Source organism: Esox lucius, chromosome 3 (genome assembly GCF_011004845.1).
Source record: "Esox lucius isolate fEsoLuc1 chromosome 3, fEsoLuc1.pri, whole genome shotgun sequence".
NCBI classification, from domain to species: domain Eukaryota; kingdom Metazoa; phylum Chordata; class Actinopteri; order Esociformes; family Esocidae; genus Esox; species Esox lucius.
Genome location: NC_047571.1, coordinates 5,019,884 through 5,039,588, shown reverse-complemented (window position 1 = coordinate 5,039,588; position 19,705 = coordinate 5,019,884). Strand labels below are relative to the sequence as shown.

The window sequence follows — 19,705 nt, the reverse complement described above, 5'->3', positions numbered from 1 at the left end:
AAACCAAGTACAAAAACTCTGACCAGCCCTCTTTTTCCAATATTTAATGTTAGAACTCCCATTTGCCAAATCTCGGTGCACCTTTATCACAGCTCCCACAGCTCCCACAGCTGTGTTGACATAACTGGGCCGGATTTCTGAATTAACAAAAAACAGTTGTTTTAATTGGCCGGGACTTGTAACTAGTTGCACAAAACTGAAAAGAGGCACATGGTTGCAACAGAGTTACCAATGATCTACTTTCATGAGCACGTAAGACAAGGCAATCAAGCTGCGACTTAGTTGCTTATTGAAAGGCAGCTTTTCATTCCCTTGTTGATGTCTCTCCATCTAGCAACAACTTTCAATGGGTTTCCCCACTGAAGTAAAAAGTATAAAGGCTAAAACTGCCCAGCATTTATTAGAAATAAAAATGCCCTTGAGCGCTATTGTGAAAGGCTTATGTTTCGTGTTGTGTGGAAAAGAACTAGGGAAAGAACTGTTGGTTTATCCATCTGCTAACAATAGCTACAGGATTACACAGCTTTATGCTGTAAAGCTTGAAGACGACAGACTGTTTGGACAGATGAACAGATATCAGCCTCTAAAGGTTGAGGAAGGGAAAGAGTAAAGGGGACGGAAGAACGATCGAGAACAATTGTGAAAAGGGTGATTACAAGATTAACGGAAGACCATGATAAAGAAAGCGAGAGCTTAAAGAAACAGAGGAGAGATGGAGGGAAAGACATTTTCAGACAGAGAGATGCCATGGCCCTCTGCATCCCAGGTACGGCTGTTTTGAGAAATATACAAAGGAGTGAGTCAGCAGGGGCTGGCAGGGTATTAGCAAGCCAATACACTCACACGCGCACACACACACACACTCACACACGAAATGGAGGGAGAGGATGGAGAAAGACAGAAAGAGATTCAGAAGAGAGAAAAATTGAAAAAAGCGGACCAAGAAAAAAATTTATGGATTGAAAGAAAGAAATATGCATTCTGACATCTCGGGAGACCAGAGAGCCAAGGAGGGGAGAAATGTACTGCAATCACAGCGAACTTCACACGTCTGCTGGTGAACAAGGTAGTTTGATATTGGACTGGAGGACACACACACCTGCCGTATCTCCTATCTCCTTTCAATGCCTCTCGCCGCTCTGCCTTAACAGTAATGCCCATCACTGAGAAGAGGAGGCTGTAGTTCATTTTTATGTCCTAGTTCTGTGTCTCAAATCTTTTATTCATGGTCATTTAGTAACTAAAGACCACAGCCTGGTATGCAAAGCAGGAAAAGTTACTCAAATTCAACAATTGGGTGATTTTAAATAGGTTTTCTGGAAGAACAAAATAAAAAATTCAGTCTGACTGTACAAACTATGCATACACAGAAATGTCCAGACAGACAGACTGTCTGGCCCGTGCGATTGCCTGTCTTTGTCATTCATGGTGAGTATAAATGATGATGATGTCTGCACAGAACAAAACACAACACGGTCCGCCAGACATCAAAATCATACACACTATTTCCTCCACTGTGTGTGTGTGTGTGTGTTTTTGTGTGTACTGTATGTCACTCTGACATTAAGGTGCTCTTCTCTTACTGAAGCACAGCCAGAATGCCTCACTGTCATTTCTCTCCTTTCAATTCAAGCTCCAAACCCCAGGGTCACAGTTCACCTCAGTTCTCTCTCTCTCTCTCTCTCTCTCTCTCTCTGTCCCCCTTTTTTTTCTGCATGTTGTTTTACTTACATATACCTCTTCCTTTCTCTATTTCACTGACTTATCTTTCTCATTCCATTTATTCTTATCTTTCTCGCTCTTGAAATTCGTCCTGCCCTGCCGGTGGGCATGCGGGTGTGTGTCAAGAAGGCGTTGGTCACGCGGGTGTGTTACGCATGCGTGTCTGTGTATGAACGGTAAAGTTGTGCGTGTCCGGCCAGCAGATGGTCAGACGGCCAATGAGGCCTCTCGCCTCTGAGAAACGCTGGTGGGACATCGGCACCTCAGCAGACACTGACTGTACAGGGACAGCCATCCATATAACCAGCTCTAATCACCACCTCCCCATCACCCCATCCATGAGCCGTGAATTGGAAAAACCCCAGTCCGCGCCCGAATCCTGTCCTGGTGCACCCCTTAGTTTCAGCACTGTACCCCCATCTCCTCTTCAACAGCCCCCCCCACCCCACCCACACTAGCCGCCATACCCTTTCTGATGCACCACAAGCCTCTGCTCCATCCCAAACATTGGCATAGTCGAATGAGGTAACCCAGACACCCATGGCAAAATGTCACTTTTCTCACCCCATTCTATGCACACAATTATCCTTTTTGCCTATTTCACTCTGCTCAGTCCAGGTTTCCCCATATTCCCCAGAAACACCCTGACAAAACAGCCCTCTAACTCTCTCAGCCTCCCTTTCCCAGTTTCCTGCTCTCCTCTCATACGTCTGACAGGCTGTTCTCCAGACTACAAAGAACACAGTGGCCTGTGTGTTTGTGTTTGTCTTAGCCATTACTTCTCACGTCTGCTTGCCCCCAGCCTTCTGCATGGCTGAATGGTAGAGGTCAAAGGTCATTTGCCTCTGTAGGATCTCATATTTATTGCATTATCACCAAGGCACTATGCAGGAGCCTCAGTTTTATGCGAGCATACATGTGCGGGTGGGATACAACCAAAGAAATAAAGGTTAAAACAGTGGTGTATATGAGTACACTATGAATGACCGGTCTAATCACATCTGCTTGCCTTGTGTCCCTTTCCACCGCTCTACTACACAAATACATATTTGACCATGTATGTGTCATACTGCATGATTTTGAGGGGTATGTCTTCGGTGAGTCCGGAGGTGGATTCACATTCATTCTAAAAATTCCATACAGAGATGAATGCATCACCTTGTCGTTACATGCATGCTCCTTCTTAGTGAGGGGTGAACAAAGATATATTGTAGATACCTATTGTGATATTGTTTTTGACGGTACTATATTGAAGAGTTTTGACACTGTGGTAATATAATTGTTTGCGCTGTTCTGCTCTGCCAGCACTAAAGCTCCGTAGCTTGTTCTTCATCTTCTTTTTAAGAAGCCAATTTGTTCTCTACACTTTTATTTCCATGACTCATCAAAACTCCTGGCTATCTTTTGTTCCTCTGCAGTAGACATATGGTGAGCAATACGTTGAAACGCAATGAAATCACAGTTTTGAATTGCAATACATATTGAATGTGGAGAAACTGCATTCATATAACTTTGGCCTCGTATCTTAACTGTTGGGTTTATAAGAGAAGAATGCCCACAGCGGGATTCCATTTCAATAACTTATTTTCCAATTATTTACAAACTGAAAGACTCCAAACTGTGGTGGTGCTTACTCACACCAGGCTGAACATAATTCAATTAAACAACTGTGGAAATGCCTATTCCTATATCATTTCACTAAATATTCAATGTTATCTAAGTTGATAATTCCCTCTGTTATACGCATTCAGGAAATGTATGATTATTGATCACAGAGGAAAGGTTACTTGAAGATCCTTTACATAGAAAATGTCGGGGAAACCAATGACTTCTTCCAGGATTAATGTCAATACATATTTTTAAATCTTCTTTTAATTGTCACTCAAAGAACCGTTGGAACGGACCCCCTCAAAAATGTAAACTCAAAAGATTATCTGAGGAATCATAATTCACTGGTTCTTTAAAGAATCCTTTAAAATTAAAATACCGTTAGGGGTTCCCAAACCGATTCAATGTGAAGAACCTCTTAAGGACCCCCAAGAACATGTCTTTCTTCGAGCGAATAAGGCAAAGCAGTCAGTATAAGTCACCCAAGCCACCAGATATTCAACATACAACATTGCTGCAGTTTTTCAGCCTTTGGCTATTTTGGAAAATGCCTACCCCTAGCGTCTGCCATCGAATGTGTTTGGCATCACAATAACCTCTGCTTTTGCACTATGTATGCACTTAAATATCCAAAATAAACTTTGTGTGCGCGCTCGTTTGTGTGTGCGTGTTTATCACCGGAGTGACCTAGCATCCTCTCTCAGACATATAAATGCCTTGAGGTTATCTGCACCCGACGCTTCCCGTTCTCCTCTCTTACTCATATAAGAACACACATATACAAACACACACACTGAGGGATCAATACTGCTGACTTCTTCCGGTAACTTCCACTAGCGAGTAAGAAACATATTCTCCCTGCAGCCAGTCTCAATCCTTGCTTATAGACAACTCTGAGAGGAAACAGTAATTCCATCAGTGCACAGCCTTGCTTTACCAGACAACACCTCATGAAAGTAGAAGCAGAACAACTACTCAAGTCTTAACTACAACAATCTGGGTCACAAACACAAGCCGTCTCCGCTCATTTTTCTGCCAGAATCATACAAACAAACCTTGCCTCAAGCATCTAATGTCAGGCTCCGTACCCTCCTGGCAGACATTGACTTAGACACAAATGCAGGATCTGCTTACCTTCCTCAGAATGGAGTTTTAACCACTGGGGAGAAGGCAGAAAACTGACCTTGGATCATTGTCTAGGGATCCCTCCTACTCTGGCATAATAGAGTATCTACTATAACACTGAAGCCACAAGGTAGTTCGGGGATCAAACAGATGCAGCAGTTGGAGCCTATAGTGGGTGCAAGTGTATGTGTCTGTGTGTTCACAGAATGTGTGTTGCTGACTATATCTCAAACTACTAATCCACAGTATATCACCAAATAAAAAAAAGAATTAGACTTATTTTCTTGTAATTAGCAGATATACAAAAATACTTATTAAAAGTACATTTATTGATACTTTCAAGAAATTCATGTTTATTTCCCATTAATTTAGAAGATGCTAATTTCAAGATGTTTTTAAGGAGGATTAGGCTAAAGTGCCTTGCTCAAGTGTAAAGAAAACAACCTTTTTAGGACAGGGAAATTATATATATAGATATATACACACACACAAACAATTATACAGTTACATAATGTGATTCTCATCTGACTTACCTGGTAAAGCAATGGCTCTATTTTCATCCTCAATCATCTTAGTAACATGTCTTTATAACATATCTAGGAACATATCTTGACATAAGCATATTGCCTTGATGCAAGGGATTTAAGCTTGGCTTCAAAACAGTTTTAGCAGTGTGTAATTCTAAAGCGACCTGACATCCAACATCAGTCTCTCTCTCTAATGCTTGTGTGCCTGGGAGGAGAACAATGTTCTATCTACTCGTGTCTAGTCTAGATAAAGTGAGTTTGACACAGAATTCCTTACTATACCTGTGCTCCAGGCACAACGCTTAACATTTAAGATTTTTCCATGTCTGTTCATGTGCCTTAAGACTGAGGTCAAGAGTAGCTGAATGAACAGATGAACCACAGCTAGTGTGTGGTCATGTTCAAGCGTATCAAAACCTCCATTTCGATAATTTTTATACATTCACAAGTAGTCTGGACACCGTCTGTTATGTACCATTAAATGAGACAACTACAAACACCTGTCGTTTCATGTCCTGAATCAATTACTGTATACCTAAACAAAACCAGTGGCTTTCTTTGCTAAAAAATCTTAACCTATTATAGCACTGATATGGGGGTTTGATATTCTAGCAATATCTTACTATAATAATCTCAACCTGAGAGGTTCCTACAGGGTTCAGGTTTGATTTCAGTATTGCAGAGTTGAGGTCAGTGTTAATTTTGTGAATATTGTGATGAAAAATATTTATCAACAACTTTTCTTTCTGAGGATGACAAGAGGAAAATGGATCTTAGACATTTCTGGTCACAGTTTTTATTTTCAATTTTTTAGGTGAAAATGTTTCTCGAAAGGTACTAAAATAAAAGGATGTTTCTCAAGTTGTGAGATCTTGTTAAATCAAATAAATCAAGCTTTTTTGTTTTTACCCCCAACTGATATAGATCTCCCCTGAGTTCCCTTGCACGCACTTTATACAAAGACACATGCACTTTTCTCAACCAAAGCCCGGCCCTCAGTCCAGCTGCGTAAGCCTATTCTTACTGAAGTGCTAGCTCCTTCAGGACAAAAAAAAAACTGTCTTTAATCACATCATATCCATTGTCCAATCAAAATGAGTCAGTGTCTCAGCCTGTAAACTGTGTGTGCGCGCGCGCGCGCGCATGTGTGTGCCTGCCCGCCTGTTTCTGCATGCATGTGTCCACTGTTGTGCTCTATGTGGCGTGAAACTCTTTAGATGTGTGTGTAAAACGCCTCATAAAGTACCAAAGAGCCTGTCCCTGTTAGACACAGTGGCTGGTTGTTTTACGGCCCAGATCTGCTGCATGATTTACTGTGCAACGGTCCGGAAAGTAGTCAACCAAAAGTAAGAGCAGGCATGACATATAGTTCACGCTGAACAAAAAAAGAAAAACAGCTGCACTCGTTCGATAACAAATGATTTATCAAAAGCCCCAAAAATATTATGAAGGTGATTTTCCGCCGAAACGTTGCAGAAGGTACAATCTAACGGTAGTGTTATTCTCCACCACTACAGTAGCATTTTGGCTGCTCCATCCAGCTTGGCTTCCACTGAAGAGAGTTGGGCTGGCATTTACTGGCTTAAGTGGAACCATTATGTCATTAAGTCATTATAGATAGGGTTGGGATGGGGAGGACATTACAATAAAGTAATAGTCAATTGAGTGGCTGCAGTAGTTCTGTGGCATGTCTGTCTGCCCCGGTGAGGATGATGCTACACTACCGCTGTGGACATTGATCGGCTCGCTGGTCTACTGACGCACAGACAAAGTGAAGGTTATCTGTCCCGGACGTATACAGTTCCTTGGGTTGTGGTATCACAGAGTAACCTACACCCCTTCCTAAAGTGCTGGGGGCAACAAAGAACCGATTCGTCAAGAGATCCGTACCATACACTATGAGAGAAAGCATCTATTCCCATGAGCTAAAATACATTAGGAACTAATGACCTTTGTTTAGAGATTATCATGCATTCATTGAAAAATGCATTGAAAGAAGAATCCAAATGACATATTTATATACAGCATATTTTACATGTGCTCTTTTTTTTGGTATGGGTTCACAGTACAGACATTCCCATGATGACTCCCACAGCGCAGTCTGTAGTCCGGTCAGGCTGGTACTCACCCCTGATGCAGGGTAGGCCGTCCAGCCGAGCTCAGCTGTAGCCACCCGAGTGTCCATCAACGTTTCTACACAGGGGAGAGAGAGAGACGTTCCAGTTAGGGTCAGCTATGAGACCATCACAGTGCAACCGAGAGTATTTTCCCAGATCATTCTCATGCCTGTCCCATGGTTGAAGTGCAGCTCATGAAGGCCCACTGAAATGACTTTTACAGAGGAAACCACCCGAGTTCGGTTCCAGAAAACCACACTTGATGACAGAAGGTAAATGGACCAGCTCTACATATCCTCCATTTCCATTTCCCTTCTCGTTCCAACAGAAAGGGAGTGAACAAAGAGCAGTGTTGCTCCATGCAAGAGGAATGTGAAGGGTCAGTGTCCGGTCTCTACTAACATTGAGCATTATCTCATTGAAAGTGTGTGTGTGTCCACCCGTGGGGTGTGTGTGTATATGACTGTGTCCAGAGGGCTGAGCTTTGTGCCACTGTTTACCCAAGGAGATATCTCTCATCACTTTAAAAGGCTCCTCACATCCTTCTCAGACACGTTTGCTTTAGAAACCCCATCATTGTACTGACAACCTGCTACCCAGGGCCAAAGAAAACACACTTAACACACAATATAGACCACACCAGCCAGCGAGATCTGAGTTTATTGCTGGGTAAACCTTCGTTCTCAGGAACGACCAGTGAATCACGGTTATTATTTAACAAATCTACCAATGAATGCAACCCCAGAACACAAGATTCAAGAAGCTTGTCTGGGAAGAATTTGTCCTCAACGGCTCCCAAAAATAGCATGTCTGGTGGTTTAAGCACACATAGACAACCGCGGTTCGATCCCTATCTCAACCTTTCCCAGTCTCTCTATCCTCCCTACTTGTCTCCCTGCATCTTTCAAATGTGGTCAAACTAAACAAAAACGAAAAAAAAACTAAAATGTTACAAAAATGTTACAAAAATGTGAGATCATGCACCAATATATGCTAATGAGCCCCACCAGCTCATTGCCTCTTCCTGAATTTGAAATAAACTGTCATTATCAGTGCAGTACCAGAAGTGTCAGTGAAAATTCACATTCCAGGCAAACAGGAGGTTGTGAGTTCACCTCTCAATTCGTGCACATCATTATCAAATTTTCCATCATACTCTGATGTGATTATTACATTCTGTCTACCTTAATTGACTAATTAAATCATAACAACATCAATTCTACACAAAGATAAATGGCGTACTGCAATTGTTTCAAACTGTTACCATCTGTTAAGGTCTAAAAAACAATAAGATGTTATTCTGTTGGAGAACCCATAGCCACTGTACTCATTTTTGAAATGGTTGATCAAGGGCACATTCTGCAGGGCATTCTGCTTCTTCTCTCTCAGTTTATTAAAAAAATAATATTAACACCTTATTTTAGCAGGGTTGGCGCATGCAGTGATTTTAAACAGGCTTTAAACAAATACTCATTCGATCTGATTTTAGATGTGATTTGAAAGCTGGTGACTGGCTGCGAAAACAATGAAGATTGGTCACTAGCTAAACCAGCATGAAAGCTTGACCAGGCTACTCTGATTCATGCCATTTCTTCTTCAGCAGGGTAGGCAGACTGCGCCAGGGACAGTCCTAGAGAGGTGCATTTTCCATGACAAATAATCCCCCCTCACCTGATTTTATTGTCCTCTCTCACAAGCTCCACAGAAGAGGAAGACAGGTACAACCTCCCTCCTCAACTCCTCCATTCCTCCCCTAAACCTCCTTGACATCCAATAGACAAATAGACCTGGCACAATTCCTGCAGTATTTGTCATCCGGTGTTGATTCATATCTGCAGCGTTTGCACACCGTCGCTGTTGCTGAAAGCTGATATTGTTCCAGGTAAAAGAGGACAAGAAACCAAACCTCATATTTACTGCATTTTTATGAGCCGGGCCCGTTTTGCTTACCTCCCAGTCCCCCTGAAGTGCCACAGATTGATGAGTGACCAGACAACCTCTTCAGCTTGGTAATGATAGAGTCAGAATATGATATACTGTATATTTTCAACCAATAACAGATCGTTTATACTCTGCCCCCAGACGCTTCGTCTTGTAGAAAGTCACCCAGAGAATCTTTCACTTGATATAATGTGTGCCCCTGTGCCAAGGCTTGCCGCCAGATCTGACGTTTGGGTCTAGATAGATACCCAGAGATCAGTAGGCAAGGGTTGAGAATCAGAATAAGATGGCATGGTTCAGGAGCATTTGCATGAAGTTACCCTTTATTTTTTTAACAAGTAACCCATAATTTAATTTTGCAAACATTATTTCCTGCCTTACAATTTTGTGATGTTTAAATTGTGATTATATCATTGCAGCTGGTGCCAGCAGGTGGTCAAAAGGAGGAGGTTGGATGGGGTGAGGTTAAAGGCCCAACCAGGGACGGCTGGTGTCGCACTGAGAGGCTCCCCCCATTAATAGTGTCAGCACAACGGATGAGTGAAGACGGGGATGCTAAATGGACATTAGGATATCCGGGGAGGGGCTGGAATGAGGTCCCCCAGGGGGTTGGGGGCCTCGCTCCGCAATATGCCACAGCTCAAGCACCTGTCTACAGCCACCCCTCTGTGTTCTCGTAATGGTGAATGGACAACATTGAATGGAAAATGTTAAATGAAACATGAAGTCGTTATAAAATGCCTTCTGACCATATTTGACAAACCCAGACTACACTTTTTCCTCATGTCACGACTAGTAACATACCACGGCAAGAGGTTTGTGGACTAAGTTGTAATTTGAAAAGTGCGTGGTTATACTGTAATTTATATATTGACATAGTATATTCTGTCAATGTAAGTCCTCTCTATTTCATGTTGTGTATATTAAGCAGTTTGGCTATTCTATAAGGCTAAGTTAGCTACTTCTCAATTCCCTGACAGTGCCAGCCCTTTCCATGGCATAGGTCGTTTCACGCTAGGCTAATTGTTTCACGCAACGCTAACGGCCCTCCTTTAAGCTATAAAAGTCTCATAAAACAATTTGTTCCCATTTCTTCCAGTGGTCTCCCAGCAAATCACTTTGCAATTAGGTGAGACTGCATTAAACCACGCCTACCTGATCTCCATTATTTTGGCTCAGCCCAAAACTAGTGTACTTCAAAGAAATTAGGGGGCCATTTATGACTCGTGCAACTTTCTTACATTGCCTTTTTGGAACGCATCCCGGAGAATAGGAGCTCTTCCCTGCATTTTACATTTTGCAATGTCAGCGTTTACCTGCGCGGGGGAGATAAATTGACAACAGAGGGTCCACAAGCAATTTAGTCTGGAACTAATACAGCTGGTCAGCTACGTTCAAGTGTTTTGTGGGGTTTGTAATGTACTGTATATGTAAAAATATGTGAAGCAACATCAATCCCTAGCAAAATAAAACAATGCTATAGACCCTAATGTATGCAGTCATTATGGCTACAAAGCTAACAGCAAGGTTAGAAGGCCATAACTAACAGAATAAATCAGGAAGAGGATTGGTTAATGTTGAAGGATTTGAGAATAGCTGGTCTTCTGTTCATTGTGTGTACCATTCTTTATGGACACCATTCACACCTATTATAGTGAATCACTTGCTTTGCAGCAGTACAGGCCCACTTCCCATCACTGCTCAGTATTGTATGGACTGTAAAGGATGATGGCTTTCAATTGAACCAATCCAACTGTATAAACTCAGGTCATTCCTTCCCATGGATGGTTTAAGTAAAAAGCATGTAGGCAAAATAAAAAGTTTCTCAAAACAAATCAAAACTGAACAAAGACTATCATGGACCTGCATTCACAGAATTTATTTGACTGGGTCCAGCTCTCAATAATCACCTAAATGAAACCTAGACAGGAAGCGCACCAATCTCTGTGAGACCCATCCAACTAATCGAAGGGATGCACCGGTAGAATTGATCGGGTTTTGATCCAACAGCTACAATAAGAACGAAGCGAAGCACTTTCTCAGTCAAAGCAGTTTTTTATTCATAGCGTCTACAGGCCATGGGTGTTATCACCACGGCAGTCAGTTACGTGTCCATACTGCAGCCATAGCATCAGTGGGCCCCTCATTGGTCAGGTGACTACCCCCACCCCCAGTCCTAGACCGCACTCTCTGTAACATACTGCCGCCTCCCACAAGCAAATTTGTGATATCCTGTAATGAAAGGATCAATGGTTAATGAGACAGAGTACGTAGAGAGAAGAGGACATACAGAGACAAGACAGAAACAAAGAGATTGTTATGCTGTAAGGCACAAGGAGGTATTGTATATGGCCAATATAGAATGAGTAAAAGTAGTACTCAGGTGCCATTCATCACGTGTCCCTGGAAATAGCTCTCAGGCATGCTTACAACCACCGTCTCTTTTTCGGAGGGGAAAGGGAGATCGAGAGAGAGAGATGGGGGGGAGATGTAAAAGGCAAAGGAGGGAGGGAGGAATTAAATGAAGCCAACATGGAAGAACGAGAGAGGGGTCCAGACGGAAAGAAAACGAGTGAACGAGAGAGAACAGACGGGAGGACCACATGAAACATTGATGAAGCCCTTGTGTGTGCGATCGATACCTACCAGACCCTCTTCGCACCATTACACGTCAGCACGGGAACACGTGATCCGTCACACTGAACATACATGATTACATGGTGCCAGTGGCGACCACCGCATCCACATTGGAGACACAAGAAAAGAGGATTCAAGAGAAAAACCAAGGACGCCAAGTTATTAAGCAGTCAGCGACGCGAAAAACGTGTCTCAGTTAACTGCAGCCGGGATGCGAAAGGGACCAAGGGCCGCCAGCATCACCGCCCCCCACCCTATGTCTCACATCCTCCTGTCTGGTGTCTCTGTGATCCTGTATGCAGACGGGGGGTGGAGGGGGGGGTGGTGGGGAGTGGTCGATACGACATGTGGCGAGGCGGCTCCCGGTTGCTCACTCTTCCCGGGTCAATACCGACACGAATTCCCCAGAGGAACCCTTCCCCCACCCATTATCAACCCCCCCACGATGCACTGTAGGACAAGAGTACTTTCTCAATACGAGTCAATAACACCATCTCCTCAAACATTAGGTCACCTTCATGCTCAACCTTTGGATTAATGCACAAGGCTAATGATAATGCACGGCTCCAGTGATCAACATAATCTTTGAGAGACCCACATCAAAAAAAATACTACAGTTAACACAGATGTTCACAGTGAATCATAGTGTATATAAATACAGTATAGTACTTACAAGTATTTACAGCGTAGGCGTAAACAGAGTACCATTTTCTTATTGTGAAAGGGAGCGTGGGTAGAATAAGACAGAACTAGGGGAAGAGAGATTATTTCAATCTTGCTGCTGAGTCCAATGATGACGAATCCTTGCTACTGAGTCTGACATTTTAAAAGGGTTCTCAAAACAAATTTGAAAAGGGAAAGAAGCAATGAAAACTGTTGAAATTAATAAAATGTCAACGCAGGGGATTGGAGACGATTTTCACTGAACACGCGAATCAGGAGGCTGCCTGTCGATAGCAGTACCACACTCTTGCCCAAGGGAAAGCCATTCAATCACACAAGGCACTCTCTGAAATTCAAATCGGAGAACGCAATTGCTCAAAATGTCGTTAGGGCCGACTCGTGGCTCTGGTTGGCGCTTATCGGATTGAAAACCCAAAAAAAAAAACACATTCTTTTCAGGATCAGTTGAGCAGAGCACCAGTGGCTGTGCGTGACTGCTTTCAGCCGATTTGGGACACGTTAGTGGGTTTTGAGGGGGTACGTCATTGGAACGCAGGGCCAGATTGTGTCAGAAGAGCACTTCTGGACCAAGAGGATGGAGGTTGCATTAACGTGGTTCCCCTCAAAGAGGTCGACAGACGGAGGAAAATGCATTTCACCGCCATCAAATTAGATTTTACACCTCACTAAATCTCTCTGTCTTTACTTCAAGGTCTACCATGCCGCTTTTCGACCGACCTTTCCCCTCAGCTTAAGTCGGGAGTTCGTTTATTTCAGATTCTCATTCATTTTCATTTCTCAGTAGACGGTGATGACAGTGTGGCTAATGTATGTAAATTGAAATCCGAACAGAGAATCATCTCGAGACCTTGAGCTGGCGGAGAGGAAGCGAAGGGAAATATATGTCTCGCACCTCTGAGCTAAGAGGGACAGCTAAATGAATGGGATGGCACAGACACACACACAGGCACGTATCACCCTGCGCGGGGAGACCCAGTCGCACCTTATCGTGTCTGAGTGAAAATCAGGTTTTCCGCGTGAAAGTGAGGGAGGCGGGAGAAAGGACAAGGTAAAAACGCCAAGAGAGGAACACTCCTCGGTGGCCGAGATCACAACGAGGGAAATCTGGGAGAGTGTGAAACAGCAGACTTGGCAGCCATGTGTCCACACTTTCTCCACCGCACTGCCCTTGAGAGGCTGGCTTGACGTGGGAATCCAAGACCGTTCTGCCAAACCCCTTATAAACCCGTTTCCAGCGTTGGGCTGGCTCAACAAAAAGGTTGCTGGTTTGAATCCCCAAGCTGGCCAGGTCAAAAATATTCTGTCGTGCCTTTGCGCAACAACAACTGCTGTACGTCTCTCTTGAAATGAACATCTGCAAAATAAAATGTAGATGTAAAATGCACTACAGAGAAGATAAGGTACGTGTCTGGTAAAAGACAATGAACAAATAGCATGGGTGCTATGGGGGCCAGTATCCAAGCTCCCTATACAAAACCTGGCTAGTTGTGAGAATGTCCCTCATGATGAAGTCGTCATGAGACAGAAACGGGAACAGCCCCAACACAGGTAGCTAGTTAGTAGAAGTGTACACATTCTAGAGGCAGACACAGTTGTATCTAATCATATCCTCCTGGTCACTCAGCTTGGCCATAACAGATGCAGCACTCCCAGCAGACCCCCCCGGGTGCAGCGTGCGCTTCTCTCTCCTCTTGTTCTCCTCATGTAACTCTCCCTTTCTCTTGTCCACCACCGCTCTGCGTCCACCGCTGTTTTTTTCCTCCTCTCTCTCCCTGCAGTCAGGAGCAATGATGGCACATCATTTGCATTGATTAACATTGCATTACCAGATTGAGCAGTCTTAAAAAAAAAAACTGTAACAGCTGCTGGAGAGTGCCATCTTTAATTCATCACAAACTCCCTTCCTCCACCTGTTTCCCTCTACCTCCCTCTGCCTCCCCCCTCTGCTGTCCTTTTCTAAACCTCCCCCTCCCAAACTTCTGTCCCCTCTTCCCGCTGTCCTCCATCCATCCCCCCTTTCACCCTGTTGCAAACACATACAAGCCTTCACTTGGTGTGTCAGGACACGGAGTGTCTCCAGTACTCAGTCCGGGCTCTCCAGCGTGACCCTGTGCTCCACTACTTATTAGAAAAGAAATGGAGCTTCCAATTAGATGAGACGTCCTCTGGCTCTGACAGGCATCCTTAACCTCAATGACATGTTTCTCCCTCACCGGCACCCACACACACACAAACATACGCACGTGCACTCACTAGAGCGCACACACGATAAGACTCTCTAAGACTTTTTGAAAGCAATGACCATTCCATCAAGAAACACACACACCTGCCTCTTAAGTGTTGCATTAAACTGGCAGGCTACTCCATCATGTAGTGTTGGTTTACCATCGAACATCCTAACTAAGCATGACTGATTTTATGGATCATGCCATGAGTGCCATTGAAACGTAGAGCAAATTATAGGAGTTATAGTATGTCTTCTGCGTACTTCAGGCTATGCTTCAGCTATGTTTAAAGCTGCCTGTTGTAAGGTTCCCATAAATGCCTGACCTGTCCTTATTCCTCCTTACTGCAATGCTGAATGAATTCCAACACATTAAAGCATAATAGGGGTAATTCAGCAAACTGTTTTACATAATAGTCTTAATTCATTATTTAGCAATTGCACATTTCAAACTTAAGTGTGAAACCGCTTTCCAGAACATAGAATATATGCACTCCATAAAACCCATTCATATTTGCATGTATTCTATTTGTTTTATTGCTAATATCAAGTTTTAAAGGGAACATTGTGCAAGATATCAAAACATTCCTTCTTTATAAGTTAACAGTTGTTAGCAGCAGTCCTAGTACTGAGTAGTCCAATTTATACTGTGTTGCCTTAATGTGCAAGATAAGTTCATAATGATACCAGTTTCCATATCCTTTGTGCACCATGTGCGGGTGGACTTCGTGTTTGACCAATAGGAGTCAAATAGGGTTGAGAGTGACTCATCAGAAACGGAAGGAATCCTCCGATCAATGCAAGTGTAATTACAACCACATCGATCCCGTTGTTATGAGAAGAGATCATTGATTGGCTTATTCACACTGAGACAGAGGAAGAGGAGATGCAGCATTATTTACTCCCAAAACATTGGCTGACTCATAATATCACAGACAATAGTATAGCTTTTTTCTAGGGAACAAACCTACAGCTAGCCAGTATTGATCTTTAATAGCTAGCTAGATAGCCTTTCTGTGACCTCTCCTCATAACTGGGAAAAATGCCATCGAAGGCATCCATCGTTTTTATGTTGTCGACATGGTGGGACTTCCCAACCATTGGATGATACCTCCTGATGTCCAGGTTGGTCATTGGCTGATCCCACCTGATAACCAGGGTGTCATGTTATTACAACTCTAAACAGGTCATTGGGAGTGATCATACAATAAATAATGCCAATATATGCCTCTCCTCTGCTGTTGCCCTTAGGAATCACAGTGTTCAATGTCAATAAAAAAATATTTTTACTGTCGCATTTAAGAATTGAAAAGGAATTTGATTGCAAACTATCAACGGCAGTTAGCATCAGATATTTGAAGCAAAACAGATCAACTGAAATGTTTTGTCTATTGGGAGAAATAAAATAATATACAGAATAGTATGACTTCATGCAGCAATAATAACAGTACATGCCATTAAACAGATGCTTTTATCCAGAGTTTAATTATATTACGCAAGCATACGATGTTGGCATCGATGGCCAGGGCGGGTTTTGAACCCACGACCACGGCATGCTCGTCCGACTGAGCAATTTAGAACTGTTGTTGTTGTTACTACTACCTCCACTACCACAACTACGGCCACTATGCATGGCAAAATAGCATCAGTTAAAAAAAAATCAAGTGGAGAGGCATAATTTAATGTATGGATCAAACAGTTCTAATATTTTGTTAATTTACCTTGCACAGCCGAAAGTAAATATGATATTCTCATTTGGTTAGTGAAAAAGGCTCTTCTGAGCATGCCAAGCGTAAATGAAAATGCCATACAGGAAACTTTGAGAGTCCATAAGCTGCCCTAGGAGGTGTAATGCGTTCTCTCAGGGACCAATCAAAATGCAGCATTTCAGCAACATCATCCCCAGTGAATGTAAACACTAAGCCCCTGACGGTGTAACACAAACACACTCCAACGGACCGTTGCAACTTACTGTACAATATTTTTGTCCTAAGGGAAGAACAAAGAAATAAGTATATCACTTCTGAAAAAGGACATATGGACAGGGAATAAGCACACTTCCTTCAGTATGAGCACATATGCCTCAAAATTGTAAACAAAGTTTTCGGAAAGTCTTTCTAATAACGTTTTCCCCAAGTATAGGTATTAGGTGTAAAATGGGAGGATTGTGCTTCAGAGAACAGAAATGTAAAGAAGAAATTAAAACTATGGCAGAAGCCAATCCTTTATGTCTCTGCCACTCATTTATTGCTGTGCCATAGAATTCTGTGGATTAAACACACTGCAAATACCACACTACTAAATCAGATCAAGAAAATCAATAGAAAAAAAAGACTGAAAGAAAAATAATGAAAAAGAGCAGAAAAAAAGCTAGGTCTACATTTAAACTCTCATTTAAACTGTCAAGGATTTCAACACCTCTCATCCACCACCCTGAAAAGCTAAGTTCTCTACACTTATGTTGAGCCAAAAACCAAACAACAACAATTAAACTATTATACAGATGGGAGTTTGTGGTAGCCTTGCTAAATTCTGAAAACACTCATTAGAGTGATATTACCCCAGCTAGCCGTTCTAGTACAGTAATTTAATGTAGAATGATGTAATGACTATCCTCAATCAGGGCACAAGCACAAATTAAGAATGAGACCATGACATTATACGGCTATGGTTCACAGCTTTTGCAATACGGGACTCTCGAATTTGGCTGAGGTCCCAGACCCCACCCAGCACACCTGTCAATCTCTCTCTGACCTGTCTCTCTCCTTTGAGCCTTTACTTCTCTCCTCCCAACTTTTATTTCTTCAGTCTTTCTATCTTTCACATGCATTCGCACTCCCTCCAATCTTCTTTCTCTCTCTTCCTTCACACCTTTTTCACTCAAGCAATCAGCATCACACTCTGTCTTCCATCACACCAAGCAATCATGTGAAAAACAAAAGGAATCCAGCCCAACAATACCCCCTCCCATTCCATTTCATCCACTTAGTGTAAACCACACGTTCCTGAAGGTAAAGAATCCTGTTGCTAGACTTGATATACCTGCCAGGAATGCCACTTAAAAACATGACCGGTTGTTAATATGAAACCTAACTCTGAAAATCTACTGAAAGCTCACGTTTATTCTGAAGTGCTGGGAATGAGAGTATGATAATGGAATAAGATTGGTTAACCACCGATTGTGATCACAGCTAGATAGAGTGCTGGGAATCGCTAGATACTTACTATGATACTACAGAAATATTTCAAAAAGACTGAGAACGTTTGGAATGAAAAAACGATACAATACAAAACAAAGACAAATCAAAGACAGTAATCCAGTATCTATATATCCCCATCACTACTTAAGGCCAGGTTCTGCTCAAAATGACATAAACACACAAAACACACACCAAGGGCTAATACTAGAACCCACTCTGTAAGAAGGTGAGCGGCAGTGAACCTTGCTTGAGTAGGAATCAAGGAGTATCTTCGTAAAAACCACATGCATGAAAGCATGAAACATTGTTGAATTAACACCCGGATGCCATATTAATTGCCTCTCATTTCACTGCAGGCCTCTGATTAAAACCACAAACACCATCATTAGCAATGGGGCGAGCGTGCATGTAAGCGTACGTGGGGGCGTGGCACTGGAGTCTGTATGTTATTGTCTTGTAAGGGACAAGGAAGTTGACTGTGCGCGTCGAACATGTTTGCACTCCTCCGATGACCCTCTGTGATGCACTCGGCTTGATGCAGTCGTGACAAGAGGGTCCAGGGGTTAACGGCTGGACTCGTCAAAATGCCCTCACCTGTCAAAAAGTCACACTGCTCCAAACAGATAACTATCACACATTATGAAAGGTCTACGGGCATGAGGGAGGGACTGACACTAAGCCAGATAACAGGAAAGTCAAGGAGAGAGGATATGGAAGCTGAAGAGAGGGAAGAGAAAAACTGAGAAATTCTCCTAAGTCATATTTCACCTGAGCTAACCTTGTCCAAGCAGACAAAAAACCTGCAGGCCACCGTAGCCCAAAGTGTCACTGCAAACTAAGCTTGCTACAGATTTCACACAATCCACAGCTGCTCATTCTGCCACCTCCATTGGCAGAGCTTCAGAGTCTGACAAAAAAAACAAAAAACTGGCAACAATCAAGAGAAAGAGAGTGTAGAAAAAACTGAGAAAATGTAGAGAGAATGAGCAAAGAGAGAAAAGGTCCCGCGAGGCTCAGTTAGAGAAGTGGCGCTTGGAATACCAGGGTTGAGGGTTTGATTCTCACAGGGGACCAGTACAAAAAGTACCAAAAAAAATGTTTGCTCTGGATAAGAGTGTCTGCTAAATGATTAAAATGGAAATTAGAGAGAAAGTAATTTAAAAAGGATAGAAAGAGCTAACTGATCCACAGGCAGATTACAAAACACTCACAAAAAACAAAATACATCACTGCTGTCATCGTTCGTTCCCCATGATAATTACAGAAGGCAACCAATGTCAATGTACCACTGAAAGCCATAAAACACTGGATCGGGGCATGCATCCGTAATGTATTCAATCTCATTAAACCCTGTTGTTAACCATGTTTGGGTGCACAACAAAATTGACTTCTGCCTCTTTTTTATAATTCCCTGTTCTGGCTGAGAACAGGACCTTCATCGCCTGAGATATCGAGTCTTCGCTTAGTTTTTTTCCCCTTTTCCGGCAGTAAACGGATGACCTTCAATGAACCTTGAACATCACCGGTGAGCGGATTTAAATAAAAGTGGAATAATCGAAGTGGCTCATGGGGCCCCGGGAGGCATGAAGTCCAAATTGACTGTGCAGGCTTAGACAATTTAACAGTCCTACATAGGTGCGAGTGAGTCAATCTGTAAAATGCAGTTATTCTCTGAGACGGGTTCACACAGTCAAACATCACTCTGTGGAATAGGGTTTTTGGAGAAGGTGCACTACAACCTAGTTCAGCACTCTGTGTGTGTGTGACAGAGATAGTGAGAATCTGTTTGTGTGTATGCATGCAATTCGAGCACTTTAAAACCACTTCAAGGACTTTGGGTGAACCCTGTATTAAGCCTTGCTTAGAGGTGTCACATTTTACCTTAGTGATATTGTTAGCGGCAAGCCACAACCAACATCC

The 19,705-nt window shown here is 42.8% G+C and overlaps 1 protein-coding gene across 2 annotated transcripts in view; it reads right to left on the bottom strand.

The window, feature by feature from the left end:
• Positions 1 to 19,705, bottom strand: part of LOC105018039 (ephrin type-B receptor 1) — a 249,021-nt gene that overhangs the window by 186,315 nt on the left and 43,001 nt on the right. For both annotated transcript variants that reach the window (XM_034291392.1, XM_020045462.2), the window contains exon 2: positions 7,111 to 7,175. In XM_034291392.1, coding sequence (XP_034147283.1) covers positions 7,111 to 7,175 — 65 coding nt within the window. The remainder of the gene's footprint in view (positions 1 to 7,110; positions 7,176 to 19,705) is intronic.